Source organism: Cebus imitator, unplaced genomic scaffold (genome assembly GCF_001604975.1).
Source record: "Cebus imitator isolate Cc_AM_T3 unplaced genomic scaffold, Cebus_imitator-1.0 Scaffold68, whole genome shotgun sequence".
Classification (NCBI taxonomy): Eukaryota; Metazoa; Chordata; class Mammalia; order Primates; family Cebidae; genus Cebus; species Cebus imitator.
Window position 1 is genome coordinate 9,602,594 of NW_016107383.1, and position 20,680 is coordinate 9,623,273.

At 45.3% G+C, this 20,680-nt stretch overlaps 1 protein-coding gene across 3 annotated transcripts; it reads right to left on the minus strand.

Moving 5' to 3' along the window:
• Positions 1-902: 902 nt before the first annotated feature.
• On the minus strand, positions 903-9,759 carry KLHL38 (kelch like family member 38). Of its 3 annotated transcripts, none has more exons than XM_017530737.2 (4): positions 9,532-9,759; positions 7,494-8,844; positions 2,302-2,407; positions 903-1,423 (listed from the first exon to the last, which is right to left on the minus strand). In XM_017530737.2, the coding sequence occupies exons 1-4, from the start codon at positions 9,615-9,617 to the stop codon at positions 1,134-1,136; spliced, it is 1,833 nt and encodes a 610-aa protein (XP_017386226.1). In that variant the 5' UTR covers positions 9,618-9,759; the 3' UTR covers positions 903-1,133. The 3 variants fall into 3 exon arrangements, with proteins under 3 accessions (XP_017386226.1, XP_017386228.1, XP_017386227.1); XM_017530739.2 differs by having other exon boundaries at positions 1,070-1,423; positions 7,494-9,102; positions 9,532-9,621; XM_017530738.2 differs by having other exon boundaries at positions 1,070-1,423; positions 7,494-9,003; positions 9,532-9,617.
• Between the last annotated feature and the right edge of the window lie 10,921 nt (positions 9,760-20,680).

The window sequence follows — 20,680 nt, forward strand, 5'->3', positions numbered from 1 at the left end:
GAAACAAACTTTATTCTGGCAGTGCAGGATAATTTTACAAACATTAGATACTGAATTGTGCAGACGTCTCTGGAATTTCAATGTACTACATCCATAGAATGCAGAAAAACAAGGTCAGGGCCAATTTCTCACGCTGCCACCTGGACCAAGCACATCCAGGAATCCTCTGGGGTCTCAGCACTCTTGTTCCAGATTTCAGTGATGTCCTGGGCAGATGTGGTTTTTGTCTAGATTTCTCCCTTTGGAGAAATGCTTTGAATCCATCACGTACAGTTTGGATGGGCTGTCAATCACAAGAGGTAACCCCACCTTTGTCTGTGCGGACATGGTCCAGGACTAGCCAGTCCTGGCAACAGTGATTGGCTCAAGAGGTAGGCATGGAATTCAAGAAAGGCCCATAAGCATTGTTCTTTAGGTTTAATATATGGATAATGGCAAAGTTGTCCCCTGAAGATGTAAAGCTGGAAAATGAGTCTGGGTTTATCAGTTGCCATTGTCCCCATACTGTGTGGGTGAATAAAGAAGCTTGCTGGAGAAGGAAGTCTAATAGAGATGAGGTAGGAAGAGAAGAAAATCTAGGGAGGAGAGAAAGGAAGAGAGAGGGGAGACTGAGAGAGAGAGAGAAGAGAGAAACAGAGAGGGGGATACAGAGACAGACTCAGAGAGAGAGAAGAGAGACAGAGAAACTGAGACAGAAAGGAGACATGCTGGGTGTGGTGGCTCACACCTGTAATCCCAGTACTTGGGAGGCCGAGGAGTGAGAATCTCTTGAACCTGGGAGGTGGGGGTTGCAGTGAGCTGAGATTGCATTACTGCACTCCAGCCTGGGCTACAGAGTGAAACTCCATCTCGAAAAAAAAAGACAGAGATGGGGTGGGGAGAGAGAGAGAGAATGCGGAGAGACAGAGACTGATAAAGGAGAGAGATGGAGGTGGGGGAGAGAGACAGCGAGAGAGGGAGAGGACAGAGAGAGGGTTCTGGCAATGCTATGCCGAGTTCCAGGCCTCCCGACTGTGATACCTCAGTCTTGTGAGCTCTCCCTGCAGTCTCTTAGGGTTAAGCCCTTTGGAGCTGGGTTTGTGTCCCTTGCAACAGGAGGCATCTTGAGTAGGACGGAAGGTTTCTTGCTGACCTCATGGGAGGGCGGACATGCGGGGTATGCACTGGAGAGTGAGGCAGGCGTGGTCAAAGAGCTTGTGCGGCAGCTGCCCCTGGGATGTCCAGGTGTCCGTCTCGGGGTCGTAGCAGTCAAAGGAGGCAGAGTCCTCAATGTTGCAGTCTGTGGTCAGGCGCCGCCCGCCCGTCACGTAGAGCTTGTTTCCCATCACCGTGGCCCCGTGGTGCATCCTCCGGTCTTTCATGTCCGCACATTTTACAAATTTGTTGGTTTGGGGGTCATAAGCAAGAATCCTCCTTGTGTAACCTGAAAACCAAATGACATATGGTCAGGCTCAGCCTTGCTCATCTGCGACCAGAGGTCAGCAGTCCTGGAATGCGTCTGACCCCTGCCACTGCCTAAGGCTGAGGCCGGGGCTCTGAACTAGAGCATGGGGAGTTGAGCTAGCCTGCCAAGGCCTGCTTTGTGGCAGAGTGGGGCTGCCACACAGATCTGTCTGATTCTGACCTTCACCCCAAGTTAAGGCAGTGCATAAGCCATTCTTAGATTGGGAGCGGCTTCCTGATTCCTGTAACTTTCTCAGCCTCATTGGCAACTTCCTGTCTCAAATGCCCACTCAAGAACTATGACAATCCCAAGCCTTTGGAAACTCAGAAGTGGGTTCCTTATGACAGCCTTATCTGGTAGGCACTTTTAGGAGCCTTATTTTATGGACGAGCAAACTGAGGCACAGAAAGATGTTTAACTTGCTAAACAGTATATAGGCAGTTAGTGACAGAGCCAGGATTTGAACCTGGTCTATCTGACCCCAATAGCAGTCCTCTTAACCGTGACACTATACTATGACCACAGAGAAACAAACCATTAGTAGCTGGTATTATTGACGGAAGCAAACATGTTTTATTTACTGTGTGTCCGGGATAGTGTTAAGTGCTTTAGATACACGAGTACATTAATCATCACAATAGCTCTGTGTGATAGGTATTATTTCATCCATTGTTTACAGATAAAGACAGAAACTTCTGGATGAGGAAGGAGTTTTGTTAGATTCTCCACGCTCCTCTGGTTGGTTGGATGTACTTTTAAAGACAATCTTGTAGAATAACATCTGTCTATGAGTGGCCTTTTTTCCATAGACGGTGCCAAGTTTGTGTCACACCCAGTGATCCCCTGTTCAGACTCACCTCCCACAATGACAATCCGCTCCCCAAGCACCACTGCAGGGGCACACACATTCTTGATCATTCTTGTCTCCATTTTGAACCATGAGTTTCTGGAAATGTGATAGACCTGAGGGAGAAACAGAATCATGGCACTGCATTTTAAAGTTAAATATTCTTTAAAAAAAGGCAGAAGTAATCATTTAGAGGGTGAACTAGGAGTGAGATTTTTCTTTCTAGTTTTCTCCAGTTTTAAAAATGCAGCTAGATTATTGTTAATAAAAAAGAATTGAAAAACAGGAAGAAGTGTATTATTAAAAATTGATCTTAATGTGACCCCAAGAGATCAGTGGCTGTATTTCTATAGAATAGACCAAGAGTTTGGCATTATAATATATGTTTTACTTACCTTGCTTGGAACATGTTTTTCTTTTAATGAGAAATGAGGAGACTTGGGTATTCAGAAAACCAATGATTTTCCAATCATTTTTTATTTCTAGCTCATGTTTAAATTTCTAAATGTTCTGGTTTATCCAAGAAGGTCATAGAGCCCAGAATAAATCTGAGGCTAAGTGAGGAAGGCTTTTGAACAGTTCATGCCTGAAAGTCATTACAGTCCTAGAAAAATGCAGCATGAGAAAGGGGAGAAGGACCAAAGAGAAGGAAGCAGGCTGTTTTACCATGTTCTGAAACAGTGGATCAAATCAACATTCCTGAAATGTGTTCTCTTGTTAGTGTCCTCAGTTTAAATCTAAATATCAAATGTAAATTAGTTCATTATGGGCAAAATTTAGCTCAAGAGATATAGGATGAATTTCATATAAGAAAAGAAGGAACAAGAACACTTGTTTACAGAGTAAAAAGGCATAGTATTCTTTGCTAGAAAATATTTTCCTATAAAACAGAATTACCAGGGCAGGCACAGTGGCTCACACTTTTAACCCAGCGCTTTGGGAGGTTGAGGTGGGTGGATCACGGAGGTCAGGAGTTTGAGACCAGTCTGGCCAACATGGTAAAATCCCATCTCTACTAAAAATACAAAAAAATTAGCTGAGTGTGGTGGCTCATGCCTGTAATTACAGCTACTCAGGAGGCTGAGGTGGGAGGATCACTTGAGCCCTGGAAGTGGAGGTTGCAGTGAGTTGAGATCACACCACTACACTCCAGCCTGAATGACAGAGCGAGACGCCTTCTCAAAAGATAAAATAAACTAAAATAAGATTACCAGTATTATTAAAAATGTTAAAAAAATCAGTTTACTAAATTTGATCTTCATAACCATCCAATGAGGTAGGTATTATTATTGCTTCCATCTTTCAGATTAGACCACTGAGACTCAGAGAGGTCAAATGACATGCCCAGGGTCATACAACTACAGTGAGCTGGGGAGCTGGTCTGGTCAAGCCCAGAGTCCATGCTCTTAACCACCACACTCATGGCTCTGCCTGGAGCCAGAAATTGTGGCTTTTCCGGATGGAAGCTTTTGAGATTAGAGACCCCTTGAAGTCTCTGTCTGTCCTTCAAGAAGTCAGCAAAGCCTAGGGGAGGCCAAGTACTAGAGGAAGCGAGGGTCACGATGGCTGTTTTATCTGAAAATACGTAAGTGACAAACTCTCTGGGATCCTTGGAAGGAAAGCAAACACTGGTTGCATTTTACTTGAATGAATAATCGCCTCCTGGCCCTTCTGTTCTTCAGCTTTGGGTATGGATTTAAAAATAGATTAAACGTTTGCTCACCATGCTCATCATTCCCCAAAGAAGCTGGGGCAAGCACAACAAAGGATGCTTTTTGACCAGTGACGGAAGAAATACTTTGTTATGGTAAAGGATTTGCTTAATGCCATCCAGAAACAGGTAGAGAGAAGGCCAGGTAAAAATGTACACATACAGCACGATTTGCATGGTAACTCCATTGCAGCATAGTTCTGAAAAGAACTCATACATGCCGATGAACAAGCCTATGAAGAAAACTCTTAACCTGTGCCTGAAAACCCAACCTGCTCCATCAAGCAGCTCCAGGCATTCATTTTAAACTATATTCGAATGAGTAGACTGTCTATTTCAAAGCTAGTGTGAAGTAGATAAGAAAAGCATCCAAATGAGTGCTTTTTCTCTTCTTGCTCCTCTTCATCCTGCAATGCAAAAGGATCCCTCAGAGGTTTCGTATTTTCTTGGCTTGGCAACTTCCTGTTTGATTGTACTATACATTTCTTGATATGTGAGCTTGAAGCTTAAGCTTCGCGTTTTATTCTCAGGTTGGTGGCAGTCTTGCAATGTGAAATAATGAGCATATTTGTTGTCTCTATTTTGAAAAATAGAAAAGAGGGTGGGGCTCCAGCTTGACATGGAGGCACTTTGTTATCTGTATGGTGTGGTCAGAGCCTCAAGGGGAGCAGAAGGTCTCTCCCAGTTCAAGTAGAGGAGTGGGATTTGGAATAGTGATTCTAGAAAGACTCAGAATCTGCCTAGGTGGTCAGGGAGGAACTGAAAATACAGGCTGGAGAAGTGAAGGCAACGAAAATATCTTTACTGGAACTGACCGGGTCCAAGCCATCTCCACTCTTGCCTGGAACTCTAGAAGATTCCCCCACTTCTCCCCTTCATCCACTTAGGCCCCCTCCAATCCCTTCCCTACAAGGCATCCAGATGTAACTTCTAAAAATGTGAATTTTATTGCCTCATCCACCTTTCTTAAAAGCCTTCAATGAAGTTCTATTGCTCTAAGACTATTGAATACAAAGAGGTCTACATTTCTCTTCAAAGAATCAGTATGTCAGTATGTTCAGTCATTTGTCCTCCATTTTAAAGTTCAACTTCCTTGTAGTTTCAGTAAACAACCTTCTCCACCAGTTCTTATCAGTAGTTCACATCTGTTCCTCCAGTCCCCGGCTCCGTCCTGACTCACCCAGGTCACCTTCTTTGGTCACCTGCCCTGGTCACCTGCTCCAGTCACCTGCTCTGGTTACCTGCTTTGACCTAGGTCAGCCCTGGCTGCCTGCTCTGATCTGCCTGTAACCATCCTTCCTGCCAAGCCACCCACCCTGCCACTTCTGGCTTGTACCCCTGCTCTCTTTAAAACAGACAATTAGCCTAGACTGTGCAGTCTAACCCTAGCCAATAGGGGAACGACACAGCAGTAGGGGCAACCTCCGTCCGGAATAAGAACCCCTTTTCCTCCCTTGCCCAAGTGTGTGCTCACCTTTGCTCCATCTGTGAGGCACACCCTTCTATAGAAGTAAACTGCCTTGCTGAGAGGTTTTATCTTCAAGTGCTGTTTCTTTCAGCAATAAAATTTTACTTATAACAAGGCTAATCCCAATTTCTTGACAAGGCCTAGAAAGCCCAGCCAGGCCAGCCTCACCCCCACAAATATCCATCCCTCAAGAAGGTTCCAGGATTTTTCTGGGAGGGGCTCAGGGGCTGCAATGTGAGTGCAGGAGATTGCTCCAGGTAGCCTGAGAAGGGGGCTGATGGAGATCACACAAGGACTCACGCCTGCCCCCAGCTACCCCTCGGCACACTGCCCTTCTCCTCTTTGCTCTGTCTTGCAGCTTCATTGTCCTGCTTTCAGCTCCCCAAGGCCGTGGGGTGCACCTCTTTGTGCTTCAGGGCCTTTGTAAGAGCTGCTCCCTTACCCAGGACCACTCCTCCTCCCTCAAGAGAGAATTCTGACTCTGGCTTCGGGTGACACAGGAGCTTCCTGCATCTCTCTCCAAGTCAGATCATCCCTTACATTCTTTCCTAGCACCAACCCCACTCCCTCCTCCCTCTTTTATTCTCCATCCTTACCTTCTTCTCTCCTTTCCTGCCTCTCTGCTCAAGACAGCTTCAGCCAACTTCACGGGGTTTGCTGCAACATTCCCTGGACCTGGCACTCTTTCTGATTCTCTCTAGACCAGCAGTGTCCAATCTTTTGTCTTCCCTGGGCCACACATGAAGCACACTAACACTGACGATGGCTGATGAGCTAAAAAAAAATCTCTTAATGTTAAAGCTTATGAATTTGTGTTGGGCCGCATTCAAATCCATCTTAGGCTGCATGTGTGTTGGGAAAACTTGCTCTACACTAGTTTAGGGCACCCCCACTGTGCTCTTAGAGCACCCCTCTCTTCAGCATCTGAATTGCAACTGAGGGTTACGTGTAAATTGCTGGGTGTCCAGGCCCTTCACAATGGTTGTTGTTCAACATAACTCTCCTAAATGAGCAAAGTACATCTCGTGGGTGCTTCTTCATTATCTGTAGACAGACTCAGTATTCACGTTCCCCATATCATTAGATGAACTGCAGAGATTACCAGGAGCTTGCACAGAGTTAGAAAACACTTAATATTCTGACACGTGGCCTTTACTGATCATACTTCTCAGAGAGCTTGTCAGTGAAATTAATGTCTGCCGATCATTAAAAGTAGGGGTTTCCCAAGCCGGTTGCACCTTAGAATCTCCTGGGGACTTTTATAAACCATACAATTTAGGATCTCACACAAAGATATTTTGATTCAGTGATCTCAGGTCAGGTTCCAGGGGCTTTGGTCACAGAGGTGCGGACCAAGTCTTGGGAATCTTCTTTTAAGGCCTTACGGACTTGAGTTACAAATATCTGCCAGATTCCTATAGGACTTCACTATCTGACATTCAGTATGTTCTACAATAGCTTGAATTTTTAGTTAAAAATTTTTTACTCAAATGAAGATAAACTCTGTGGATAGGGGTGGTATTTGTATGTATTATTCTTGCACAAAAATAATTTATAAATTGAAAAAATCTTTCTGAAAATTATTATTCCCTCTCTCCCTTTCTCTTCCTTCCTTGCAAATGACAAGTGTTTATATGTGTATACATGGGTACACACGTGTGTGCATGTTTTCGTGTATGCATATATTGTGTTCATGCATATGTATAAATGCATGTATGTGTGGATATATGTAAATGTGTGTATGTATGCATGAATTGTATATGTGTATGCATGTGCATATGTATGCATGTTGGTAGGTGCGCCTATGCATACATATGAATGAATATACATTTGTGCACATATGTATGTGTGCATGCATGTATGCAAATGTGCATTTGTGTATATGTATGCATATATGTATGTGTGTGCATATGTATGTGTGTTGGTGAATATGTAAGCACGTGCATGTGTGTGCATGCAGATGTGGGCGTGTCCATGCACACATACTCATGCACTTATGTGATGGGAAAAACAGGCCATTTACCTGGATAAGGCGCACAGGGTTCTGCATGATGTCCTCTCCTCCAAAGAGGTAGAGTCTTTGGTCTTTCACGGCAACTGCAGGGTGGAGCACACCCACGGGCATGCTGGCCATACTCTCCCAGGCATTGCAAATGCTGTCATACCTTTCCATGGAGCCCATGAGCTCCTGTCCTTCTCCAGTCCCCCCGATGGAGAAGATGAAGTTCTTATGGGCGGTGCTTCTGTGGGAGTAGCGGGCTACCAGCATGGGCTCCCCCAGCCTCCACTGATTGAGTTTCAGGGAGTAGATGTAGACGTTGTGACTGACCAGACTCCTCCCTGAGCTGACAGCCATGCCCCCCAGCACGTAGATGCTCCGGTGCAAGGTGACGGCAGAGGCCTTGTACAGCCGGGTCGGGAGTTTAGCAAGGCTCTGCCATTGGCCGGTCTGTTTGCTGTATAGTAAGACGTCCCTGGTGGTCTGCTGGCTGTCCTTCCTTCCACCCAAAAGGATGAGGAAATCTTGGTAAGAGCTTCTCGGAGGGACATGCAACAGGAGTTTGCAGTCTGGGGCACTGGTGCCACACAAAGAGAACATCTGTCTCTTGGCCGTCTCCAAGATGATCTGGCATGCAGGTGATGACTGCAGGAGGGCATCATTGGCGATGAAGTGGTAGAAGAAGGCCGGGTGGATGTACTGCAGCCTGACCTGCTTGAACAGTTCCTGCATGTACCGCTTCCGGGCCTGGAGGTCATGCTTAATCCAAACCATGAGAGCCTCAAACACCTTTTCCTCCTCCCCACAGAGCCCATCATCTCCGAGATAGTCTCTCAACTCCAAAGCACAGAGCTCCTTCAGGTCAGCCGACGTGGCCACCTCTGGGAAGGACGTCAGTGCCACTTCCCTGGCTTTCTTCTTGAGGGTCTCGCAGCTTAAGATTTCTGAGAGTCTGATCATGCCCAGGCAGTTGCTGGGGGCCAGCTGCCTTTGCAAGTATGAGGAGCAGGCCTCAAACAGCTTTGGGAACTGTAGCATGGAGGCAGCCTCCATCACGGGGAGCACATTGTCTGCAGTGATGCGCACTTCCCCTGTGTACACGTAGGAGACAATTTGGTCCAGGGTTGGGGAGTCAATGCCTTTCAGCTGCACTTTGGCTTCATTCTTCTCCCGGAAGCTGCTGCAGAACATAGCCCTGAAGTAGGGGCTGCTGGAGGCCAGCACGTTGCGGTGGCAGGGGATTTCCGAGGCACCGGCACAGATGCTCACATCAGTCAGAATCCTGCTTTGCCTTAAGCTGTTGAGTTGCCTCAACAAGTCAGAAGAGAAGTCATGGTCTTTGAAGAGCAGCCCATCTGGTGACTCCTTGTCCATCCTACAAAGAGAGAAGGAAGCCTCCAGAGTCAGCAAGAGTCAAGACTTTCTTAGCAGCATGTGCTGGAGGGTTCAGCTGCAGGGGTTCCAAGACCTGGTGCTTCTATGTCCATTCCCCATGATGTTTGTAAATGTCACCATGAACATTGTGTAGGGAAGGCTGGAAAGGAAGGCTACACATATCTCATACCTGAGCTCTTTTTGGTTATTTTCCATGGTTATTTTCAAAGGTAATGGGCAAATAGTATCTTCAGCTAATCTGAGAGAAACAACCAAACAAACTAAAGTTGTTGGAAGTTACTCCATTATCAGAAGCTGAAATGCTAGTCTGAAGCAAGATAACGGTCCATACATTTGAACAGCAGAAATTTGTGAGCATTTTTCCCATGAAAATATCCTTTCTCCTATTGGCAGCATATCTATTATTGAGTAAGCTTGTCTAAACATCTCTTTCTAAGTGTCAATCATTCCCCAAGGATGACGCTCTGGAGGTGTGGCCCTCTGTTAACTGGACAGAAATGAGGGAAGAAAATGCACCTTTGATATATATATATATATTTAACTATGACTTCATCGAGTCTTGTTTTAAAGATGGAATGAATAGAAAGAGGGACCAAACAATTCCCTGGTTTATTGGATGACACCTGGCTGTCTACCTGCAGAAGAAAGAAGCATGAGGGATACTTACCTTGTTTTGCTGCAGTGACATCCACTGATGCCTGGTCTGGCTTGTCTCCCCAGAGAGTTTCTACCTCTAGCTCCGAGAGAAACCATAAACCCCAAGCCTTTCCTTCAGTTGGCAAATGATTTGTCCTGGGAGGTTTCTGGATTTGTTTATGCTGAAGGCACTTTCATAGTTTTCTAGAGCTTTGTGCAAGGACTGCTGGGCAGGGAGACAGTGTATACATTCCAGGGCTAAGAATAGTTGCATATGTACTTTCCACTGTTATGACATGTGACTTTCCAGTTGCCTTTTGCAGCAACCTGAGGGCCTGCAGGTCCCGCGCATGCCCGCATGCCTTGTTTCCTTGGCAAGTGTTTACATCGGCAAAAATAGATTGGGAGGAGTGGCTTCTCTTAGAGAAGGCTTTGCTGCCTGCTTGGAACCATCCTGAGTCCCCTGTCCTAAAAGTGCCTGGGAATTCAAGCTGTCTGTAAACAGGTTGCTGTGACTTGTGGAGAGTTACTGAAGATGGTTCTTAGCCACATTGAAGGTGGCAGGTGGTCACAAGGGAAGCCAGAACACGAGCCTGTGGGTGCTACTCAATGGATCTCTATTTCCCACCATCTGCCTGGAAGGATCGCTGGGGAGAGCTGTGATTTCCTCCTCCAGGATCCTAGGTGACGAAATCCATGACAACAGTTGCTTTTTTGTTGAGCACCCCAGGGTTTCCAGACTCATGAAGGCCCAAACCTTTGTTGGGTCTCCTTACTCAGGAGCCTCTGATTGACAGTGGCAAGGCCAAGCTCCCCCTGTCATGTCTGCCTCTACCAGACACGTGCTGATTGCTCTTCAGCTGGCTTTTTATAGTTCAGACTTCCTTTTCTGTCTTACTTTTCCATTTTGTCTTGTCTGGCAGCCTGAGCTAGAGGCAGGAGGCAAGGCATATTGCTTTAGGGAGAGAGAAAGAAGATGAAGGATGGTGAAGAGAAGGAAGAAGCAGGGATGGGGGTCGGGGGCGGAGAGAGAAAGAAGAGACGGAGGAAAAGGAGGAAGAGGAGAAAGAGAAGGAAGAGGTAGAGGATCAGGGGAGAAATGATGATAGTTATGTGGTAGGAGGCAGCTTTCAATGATAAGAATCAGAATCACGAGAAAGCCAGAGGGACCTCAGGTCTGTCCTGCCCCTGCTTTCGGGGAGGCCCGTGGTTGTACCAGCCACAAAAGGCAGGGAAGCCTGACTTTGTCTCCTACTCAAGTCTTGCTGAGACTAATACAATGGCTTTCCATGCATTTTTTTTTCCTTTGCTTATAGTGCTTCTCTCTCTCCAACACAACCACTCTGTTCCCTCTGGAGCAGCCCCTGGGAAGGCACCTCAGAATTTGCCAGTCCCCAGCATCAGGCCCTTCAGTGGCTCCCCATGCCTGCTGGACTTTTTAGCTGGAACCGGATTGGTGTCCTGTCTGCTTCTGGAACCACGTCTACTGCCACTCATGTGATAGTCTAGCTCCATGAGACATAATCCTTGTATGACCCTTGCATGCAACTGGTTGCTGTTGGGGAAGCTGGGCTGGCCTGGCCTTTGAGACACCACAGGGCAGGGTGGAAGGAAGAGTGTCTCTCATTCACAAAACAGTCCAGAAGGTCAAGGCCAGGGAAATGGATCCAAAACATGTTACTGGGGCCAAGGGCCTGGAGGCCAGAATTAGGAGTGGGAGGCCTAAGCCAAGGGGGTCAGAGACCCATGGAGGTGCACGCAAGGAGCAGGTGAGAGGAGCTGTTCCTACAGATGTCCAAGCTGGTGAGCTGTGCGGGTGACATAACAAATGAGTAGCCAAATTCCTTCAAAAGCCCAGGGAGCCTCTGGTTTGAACTCTGTCCCTTTCTATGTGCTCTTCTCCTCGTTCGCTCTATCATTTTCACTGTTCCTATTAATCCTCCAGATCTTGGTTTGTGTATCACTTCTTGGCAAGTCTTTTTACCCCCCAAGACAATTAATTTCACACTCCTCTGTACTGTTTCCATTCCTCTATGTACCTCTAATGGTGTGCCTCATACCTCACTCCGATTATGTTAACTTGCCTGTGTGTCTCTTATTAGAGGGGAAGTCTCTGGGCAGCAGGAATCTTGACTCTCTATTCCTTGTCTCTGTATTTCTAGCAGCCAGCACAGGGCCTGGCTTATAGGGGGTGCATTATTTATAGTTCCTGCATTGAGCTGGAACAGAATGGAGAATGGGGAAAGAAAGGGAGCTTTGCTGGGTGGACCTCACACTACTGTCTGCTGTGGTGGTTTAGCAGAGCTGCCATGTGCGGCTTGCTGTGTAGACTGCCCTGCAAATGTGCTCTGGAACGGCCCTGGGTGTCCCTCATTTTAATCATGTGATGAAGTGAAAAGTAAAACACTTGTTTTATATGCAGAGCAAGACTTAAGTTCAGGCTGGGAACTGAACTGAGGCCCTCCCAACTCCAAAGCTAGCATTCTTGTCCTTGACTGCGGAGTAAACATGAGGAAGAAATAGCTTCCTTCTTGCTCTGAAACGCCTGCATTATTTCTCGTCCAGGCAGTGAGCAAGCCAAGGGTTTGTTCTGAGGGTAATAGGTAGGGACTCCTAGGAGTGAATGAACACAGCCCTATTCCCTGGGAAGAATCTTGGATTTTCCCCTACATCCGCTTACTCATTAGACCTTCTGCAGTCCAGCCCTGTCAAATGTTCAGATGGATCTCAGTGTGCAGCATCAATATCTGACCAACTTTACTAAATCTTTTGGTTTCTAATGTTTAGAAGAAATAGGTCCTGTTTTGTTGGCCTGGCCTTCTAGGAGGATCCTGGTTCTACATCAAATGTCAAATGTCATGACACAGAGACTTGGTGTTCAACACGGCAAACATACACATATAAGCCTAAGCCCGACCCCAAAAACATCTCTACCACCCACATGTAACCCAACCAGCCCATTCATGAATTGATTTATCTCAGAGAGGATTACACTTTTTGCCTTAACTTTCAGAAGATGTCTTAGTCTAGGGCCTGAATGTATAGCCACCTAAAAGAAGTGAGATCAATGAGGACATTCAGCTTATTGTCCCTCCTTTTTTTTTTTCTTCTGAGACAGGTCTTACTCTGTGGCCCAAGCTGGGGTGCAGTGGCACGATCGTGGCTTACTGTAGCCTCCAACTCCGAGGCTTGAGTGACCTTACCACGTCAGCCTCCTGAGAAGCTGGGACTACAGGCATGAGCCATCACATCCATTTATTTTTTGTATTTTTTGTAGAGACGGGGTTTTTCTGTGTTGCCCAGGCTGGTTTCAAACTGCTGGGCTCAAGAGATTCACCCACCTTGGCCTCCCAAAGTACCGGGATTACAGGCATGAACCATGGTCCTCCTTTTGAAGAAAGTCAGTGTCATAACAAGTCAAGGCCTGAACTTTGGGGGCAGAAGGTCTGGGGATAATCTTGGCATTTCCCCTTAGTATTCATGTTGTCTTGGGTAAGTTACTTATATTCTTCCAACCTTAGTTTCTCCATCTGTTAAATGAGGATAACCATCCTTGTCACAGCAAAATAATGTATGTGCAGTATGCAGTAAAGTGCCTGGCATAGTGTATATTCACAATAAAGTATGGTCAGTATTACATTATTACTCTAAAATTAATCTCATTAGATTCCAGTGGGTCTTGGTGCCTGGTTTTCCATGTCTCAGTTGGTCCCCTGTGCATTCTAGGATTTTCCTTTTCCTTGAGCAATTGCTATGATCCTCTGATCTACTTAGCCTCCAGGGGTCCTGGGTTTCAGTCTGGGCTCTGCTATGGACTGGCTGTGCATCTTTGGATGAGTCACTTAACCTCTCTGCACTTATTCCTCACCTGGCCCTTCCAGCTCACCTTCCTGTGGTTTGTATTCTGAGGTGTTCTCTGCAATCTGTGGTCTAGAACGGGGACTGGGAGAAGCTGAGACAGGGATGAGGGCTATTCAGAGCTTCCTCCCGGCTCTTGCCTGGAGCCAGGTGCAGAGAAGAAACCCAAGTTGAGCTGCCAGCAGGTGCTCTTGATGAGTTTGCCCTTGTGTGTCAATCGGGAAAGCTTTCATTTTCCTCCTGGAGTTTTGGATTGCCATGGCAGGCACTTTGACTTAAGAGACCTTGGTTTCTTTCCTGTCTGAGCATGTGGTGTCTGTGTCCCCAAGGAAAGGGCAGGCTGGTTCCTGTCAGCATCAGGTTTGACAATGACAGCTGGGAAGCCACAAAGCACTCTCTGCCACACCCCTACCCTCGGTCCTCTCAACCCACTGGGCCATGCTCCCCACCTGCCCCTTCTGGGAAAAGTCCCCTCACTCTGATTAGGAACCATACATGTGGTAAGTGCTGGGTTTCACAGATGGACAAACATGCACATAAAGGCTCTTGCAGTGCTGTGGTCTCCCTGGAAGGCTGTCTCCTATGAGTATCAGAGAATCTACTTTTCCCACAGGTGCAGGAGAAGCATGAGGAGCTGACAGGTAAGGTTGCAGTTAACTGAATCATCAAAAACTGTAGGAAGGAACTTGCGTCTTGACATAAGATTTTAAAGGTTTTTAAATATACATGAGAGCCTGTCTATCTGTGTCTCTATCTATCTGGCTAGGTGTGTTCTCTCAGCAGCCTGTGAAACCTGAACAAGGACTTTGTACTCCAGGCAAAGGCTGAAAGGGGGCCTGCTCCTTGAGTCCAGGGGTTGCTATGACGACTGCTCTCCAGAAGCAAAAATTTGAAGGCTACTCTTACTAGGCCAGTAGTGCAAATGACTGCATTCCCGACTCTTCCTCCACCCTGCTCCATCACCAGAAAATATCTTCATATTTTTTTCTCCCTAGGGAGAATAAGGGGGAAAAAAGGACAACAGAGATGACGTCAGGATGGCTAGCAGATTGTTGGTATAACCCGGCTGTCTGCCCCCCTCTTTCTTCCTGCAAACTAAAGTCTGACCTCATCCATCATTTATGCCACAGATCAGCTTTCTGGGCTCTCAATCAAACTGGAAAGAGAGAAAGAACAGGACCAAAGAGGTTTCTTACTCTCCTGTTTTAGCACTGTGAGTCACAAAGAATAATACACTGTTGCGGCCTCTCTGCTTCCCAGGACCAGGCGTTCCCTCTTGGTGAGATAGGCATTTAGACAAAAACATTACCTCCCCCTAACCATGCAGGAATGATTTGGCAATTTGCTGCCAAATTGTGGGATAGAAGGTAGGAGGCTTACAGGGGGAGGGCTCACTGGGAGGGTAAACTTTGTTACCTTAAAGTGGGATTAGTTAGGATCTCTATGGGAAATGGGAATCTGGCAAGAGGGTCATTTATCCATATATCCATTCATCTATCATCCATCCATCCTCCATCAATTCATCATCCATTCTCCATACATCCATCATCCATTCAGCCATCCATCCATCCATCTACTGTCCATTCCATCATTCATTCATTCAGCCATCCATCCATCATCCATCCATCCTTAATCAATTCATCATCCATCTTCCACCAGTCCATCCATCCATCCATCCATCCATCCTCCATCAATTCATCCCCCATCCATCCTCCATTCAGCCATCCATCCATCCATCCTCCATTCATTTTCCATTAATTCAGTCATCCATCCTCTATTCATTCAGCCATCTATCATCCATCCATCCATCCATCCATCCTCTATCCATCCAGTATCCATTTATCCCTCCATCCATCATGTATTCATCCATTCATCTATCTATCCATCTATCATCTATTCATCCATCTATCCATCCATCATTTATCCATTCATCTATCTATCATCTATTCATTCATCTATCCTCCATCCATCCATCCTCTATTCATCCAGCATCTATTCATCTATCCATCCATCCAGCATTTATCCATCTGTTCATTCATCTATCCATCCATCATCTATCCATTAATCCATCCATCCACCCATCCATCCATCCATCAATCATCTATCCATTCATCCATCCATCCTCCAGCCATTCATCATCTATCCATCCATTCATCTTTCATTCATCATCATCTATTTATCCATTCATCTTCCATTCTATCCATCCATTTATCCAGCCATTTATCATCATCCATATATTTATCCTCCATCCATCCATCATTCATTCATCTATCATCCATCCATCTGTACATACAGACTCTAGGGAATCAGACAAGCTCTTGGTCCACATAGAACTTACACTCTTGTAGGGAAGACAGACAAATAAATTATTTAAGTGTCCAAAGTGTTCTGAAGGACAGCCTTCCCCAACCTCCCTCCTTGCAACCTCATCTTCCTGCCACCATGAATTCTTGGTACCCGTAGAAGGAGAACTTTATGCATTTATCTTTGAAAAGCTCTCGCATCACCTGAATTTTTGTCATGTGTTTCCATCTGTCTCTCTATTTTAGGTTTTGGCTCTTTGAGGGAAGAAATAAACTTAGCCCTCTACCCCTTATTAGTAAAGGCAGAGATAAAACACAATCGAATTTGGTGACAGAGTCTGCCCCTGGAGACTATTTGCTTACTTCTTTGTATTTTTATAAATATCTGTCTTTTAAGTTTTTCCAAAAACATTTTTAACCTATGTTTTCCTAATGATCAAAACCAAGAGTAAAGAAATATTTTTTTTTGACTCCCTTCTAGTTAAAAAACTAGTCTAGAACACTTTTATTTCTTCTCATTTCTGGGCTTTTGTAAAAATAACCTGGAGTTTAAGACTTGGATTACTGGCATCAAATTTTATGTAGTGTATCTTTAAAGAATGACTTTGCTATTTATTTATGACAATTATTTACACTTAGCTCTGTGTTTGGCTGATTTACACCCAAGCTGCCAGTTTTTTATGCTACAAGTTTCTCATTCTTCAATGCTTAATTCTGATTCATCTTTGAATAGGAGTTCGTTAAACTGAAATTTTTTTTTTTGAGACAGAGTTTCACTCCCATCTTCCAGGCTGGACTGCAGTGGCACGCTCTTGGCTCACTGTAACTCTGCCTCCCAGGCTCAAGCAATCCTTCTGCCTCAGCCTCCTGAGTAACTGGGACTATAGGTGTGCGCCACCATCCCTGACTAATTTTTGTATTTTTAGTAGAGATGGGGTTTCACCATGTTGCCCAGGCTGGTCTCAAACTCCTGGCCTCAAGTGATCTGCCCAACTTTGCCTAAATTGCAATTTTTTTAAAGGAACAATATGGGAGAGGTGTATTTTCTGAATCCTCAAGAGTCTCCATTTTCTACCACCTATGAACAACAACTTGGCTTGGTATAATAGTTTGGGGTCAATTTTTTTTCTTCAAATATTTCTAGTAACTACTCATCATATTCTGGAAAAGCTGAAGTGCTGCAGAATAGAAGTCTGTGAACTAAGTGATTTGTAGCCTTTTTTTGTTTGTTTTTATGGTGACTTCACTGTCTTCCACTTCTTGCCCTGTCTGTGCTTAAGAGTTGCAGTCTCTGAAAAATATGGTATGGGGTATGTGTGTGTGTGTGTGCATGCCGGCATGCATGTTTGTGTATGTGTATGTATGTGTTTATATGTGTGTATGTGTGTGCATCTGTATGTGTGTGTGCGCATATGTGTGTGTATGTATATGTGTGTGTGTCTGTGTGCATCTGTGTGTGTATGTTTGTGTGTATGTGTGTGTTTAACACTGTACTCTGGCTGTCTCAAAAGATGTTACCTGTGTAGTAGAGAATAGCTGGTCAGTTTTAAGATTGTTTTTAAGATTGGTCTGTACTCTGGGTCTCTGAGTCAAGGAGCAGGAGTGTGGAAGAAATGAACTCTCTCATTACTGACTTTCCAAGAATGGAGCTCCTCTCCTTCACGAGGCAAAGTATGAATAGGTCTTGCGCTGTGGCTCCTGGACCAACTGCATCTCCTTTCCCACGACTCCAATGATTCCCATAAGGTTGTTTTTGTTTTGTTTTCAATCGGTCTTACTTTTCCAGAGGGTGGTGAGTGTTCATTATTTCTTGTAAATAATGTTTGCTGGCAAATACATGCAACTAGAGAGACACTGTTTTGTATTAGAACACCAGCTTTATGCCTTGCTCTTGAGGTTAGATCCTCAGAACTTACCAGGATTCAGGAGCCCCTTGGATGTATAAAGGCTTCCCTTGTTATCTCTTCACTTTTGCTGACACCTGAATAATCAAAACGTAGAAAAAAGAGTGGGCAAAGGTAAACATTGTTGATTTGGTAACCTCCATTCCTAGGAAAGCTTGCCAGAGTCCCCAGGGCTTTGGGTAAGGAAGTAGGGAGTATCTTCTTGTGTTTTCCATTCCAATGGGCAGGCCAGTGCAGGCCATGGAGTTTCAGACATGAGCTGGAGGTTGGGGAGTCTGCTATTTAAACTTTTCATTCTACCCAGTGCTTTGCCAGTTGCCCAAAGGCATTGCACAATATTGGTAGTAATAATAGAACCAGGAATCTACCATCCCACCTGGGGATGAGCAAATTATCCCAGTTGTCATCTTCAGAATTTTCTTCAACACAAGCGCCTGAAGGGGAACTTTCTTTATTTGTGGCTCCCAATGTGAGCATTATACAATGGGGTGTGGGGTAGGGGTAAGCTGATAACATGACTGAGTGTCCCAGATGTCAGTGGATGTTCCTTCAGAAATGATTGTATAAGAACACTATCCAATCCAATCATAGGATAACCTTTTCTGAAATTGGGAGAGCAACCAGGTCATATCAATGTGTTATTTCATTCCAACACAAAATGATTGAACACCTCCTACACACCCACTATATTCCCTGCCCACAGAGTGTCTTTGGAGAGACACACAAAGATCCCATTTTTACCATGCTATACACTAGCCCTCTCTCCTGCCTGAAAATCCCTCTCTCCCAGTTAGAGCAGATAATAAGTTAGGTGACAATGGGCAGGGAAGTGCAGGTTAAGGAGGGGAAGAGATGGTTCCAGGTGGTGTTATTAGAACGTGAATTATCTCTAGAAAGAATGTTCTCGTGCTGTGATTAGCTTCTCAGGTGAGCTGGTTAGGGTCTGCAAAGGGGCACCTTGGAGAGGTAAATGGGGCAGTACCGAAACTGAGCCAGGCCTGGGGAGTGAAGGCGGTGTTTCTCTTAGCACAATGCTTGTGAGTACTGGGGGGGTGCTGGGTAGGGAGGGGGATCTGACTTGGTGTTACCTCTAAATGGGAAGGAGGAAAGGGCATCACAGACAGACAAACTCGTTTGCTTCACAGCTATCCCAAGCTTGTCCAGGGACCTTTGAAAAACATTTTTCTCCTCCCAGTGCATCACGTAAGGTGCCTAGCTATTCTGATTCAGGCAGAACAGACCTTTCCCACTTGACATTTCCCCACAAACATTCTTCTTGTGTTCTCTTCTTAGGCTCTTTTCCCTTCCTAACCTCTACCTCCCACCACCTCCCCGTCTCATTTTCCCCTTTTGCTCAAGTTATTGTTCTTTGCAAAACCACTGTCCTGTTATCCCTTCTATCATCCTTCCTCATGAGGAATCAACTTTTCTGGACTCAGTGGCCTGGCCTCCCAAATCCACTCCTTTCCCCTTCTTTCCGTGGGCACATCCAACTGCTCGCAAAAGGGGGTGGCTTTATGGAAAGGGCCATTTCTCTAGTTATGGTTCCTGCATAGTAGCTGTCTCTGGCCAAGGCAAGACATCCCACAAAGGACGTTCTATGGACAGAGCCAGTTCTCCACGGGCAAGGCGAGAGCAGAGAGCCCAACACGCTGAGGGAGCCAGGTGTTTTTCAGGTGGATTTACTTATTAAACTCTGAGTCAGCATTCTATGATAGCCAATTTTTCTAGTCTGTGTGGGGGTCCATAATTATCCATTTCCAACCATTGTATAAAGGAAGAAAAGTGATCTTTGAACAAATCTAGGTTGAACAGAGTATTGCCACTTACTCATCAGGTACCTATGAGCACTTCACATTCTCTGTGCTGTTCAGTCTTCATAATTATTCTTATGGTTTTTATGGGTAATAATAATTATTATCCCTCATCATTATTATGGGGTAGGTTATATTAAGGTAAGGTTTTTAGTATAAGTATGTCTTAAATATTGCACAGGACATACTTACATTAAAGGTGTCTCATCATCTTAAATTCAAGTTTAAGTGCGTATCCTGTGCCTTTGTTTGCAAAATCTGGCAGCCTTCTATGAAGCCCGCACTACAAATGAGGTTAAATGACTTGCTCAGGGTGCTGGATAAATGTTAGCTTCCTGTGCCTATTCTTGCATGTCTCCACCATCCAAATGGTCAAAAGAGAGAAAGAGGGAGAGAAAGACAACATTATTTAAAGGGATCACAGAAGTTCTGCCCTTCTGCCCATTTGCCACTTCATTAGACATTTTCACCTATTGCCAGGAGTGCTCTGGCGACGCTTGAAATCAGTAGAGGGCACAGTGGTGATCAGATCCTTTGGTTGAATCCCGACCAGAATTCCGACCTTTCTGAAAGGACATGGCAAAGTGGAGAGCCAGAGGCCTTGGCTCTCACAGCCATACATGCTGGCAATGGCTCTGGTATCAACTCAATCCACGAACCAGGTCACCTCTATTCATTCTTTTATGAGTTTTGTCTTCTTTATTGAAAATCGAGGATGGGAATACCAACCTCCATTCTTCGTGGGGCCATGCTATGCAGCATGGTGCAGCATCTGATACCAGACAGACCTGGGTTTCAATCCCAGCTCCATCACTTACCATCTGTGTGACCTGGGGCAAGATACCTAATCTCTCTGTGCCTTGGTTTCCTCATCTATAAAATAGAGAGTGCAAAATAGAATGAAGGCTGTGTGTTGTTGAGGCAAGGCTTACTAATTAATTCTTTCACTCAAACAAGCACTTACTGAAAACCTGGTCAACCCCTCCTATAAATGTTTAGGGGCTGTGAATGAATGCCTAGCTCTGTTCTAGGAGAACTGGGGATACCAAGGGAGCAGGAAACCTGATCTATGCCCTGAAGGACCAATGATCCCATAGGAGGAGTACCCAGGTGAAACAACAAGACAATAAAATCAAGGGCGGGATGATTCAGTGTAAACTCAGGCATGAGGCTAAAGAGGCAACAATAGTGGCAATCATGCCTCATACTTGTATATCCATTGCAACTTACTAAAGCCATGCACAGACTGTAGAGGTGAAGTAAGGAGTGGTCAAAATGAGGAGGGGCTGCTCATAGGAAGC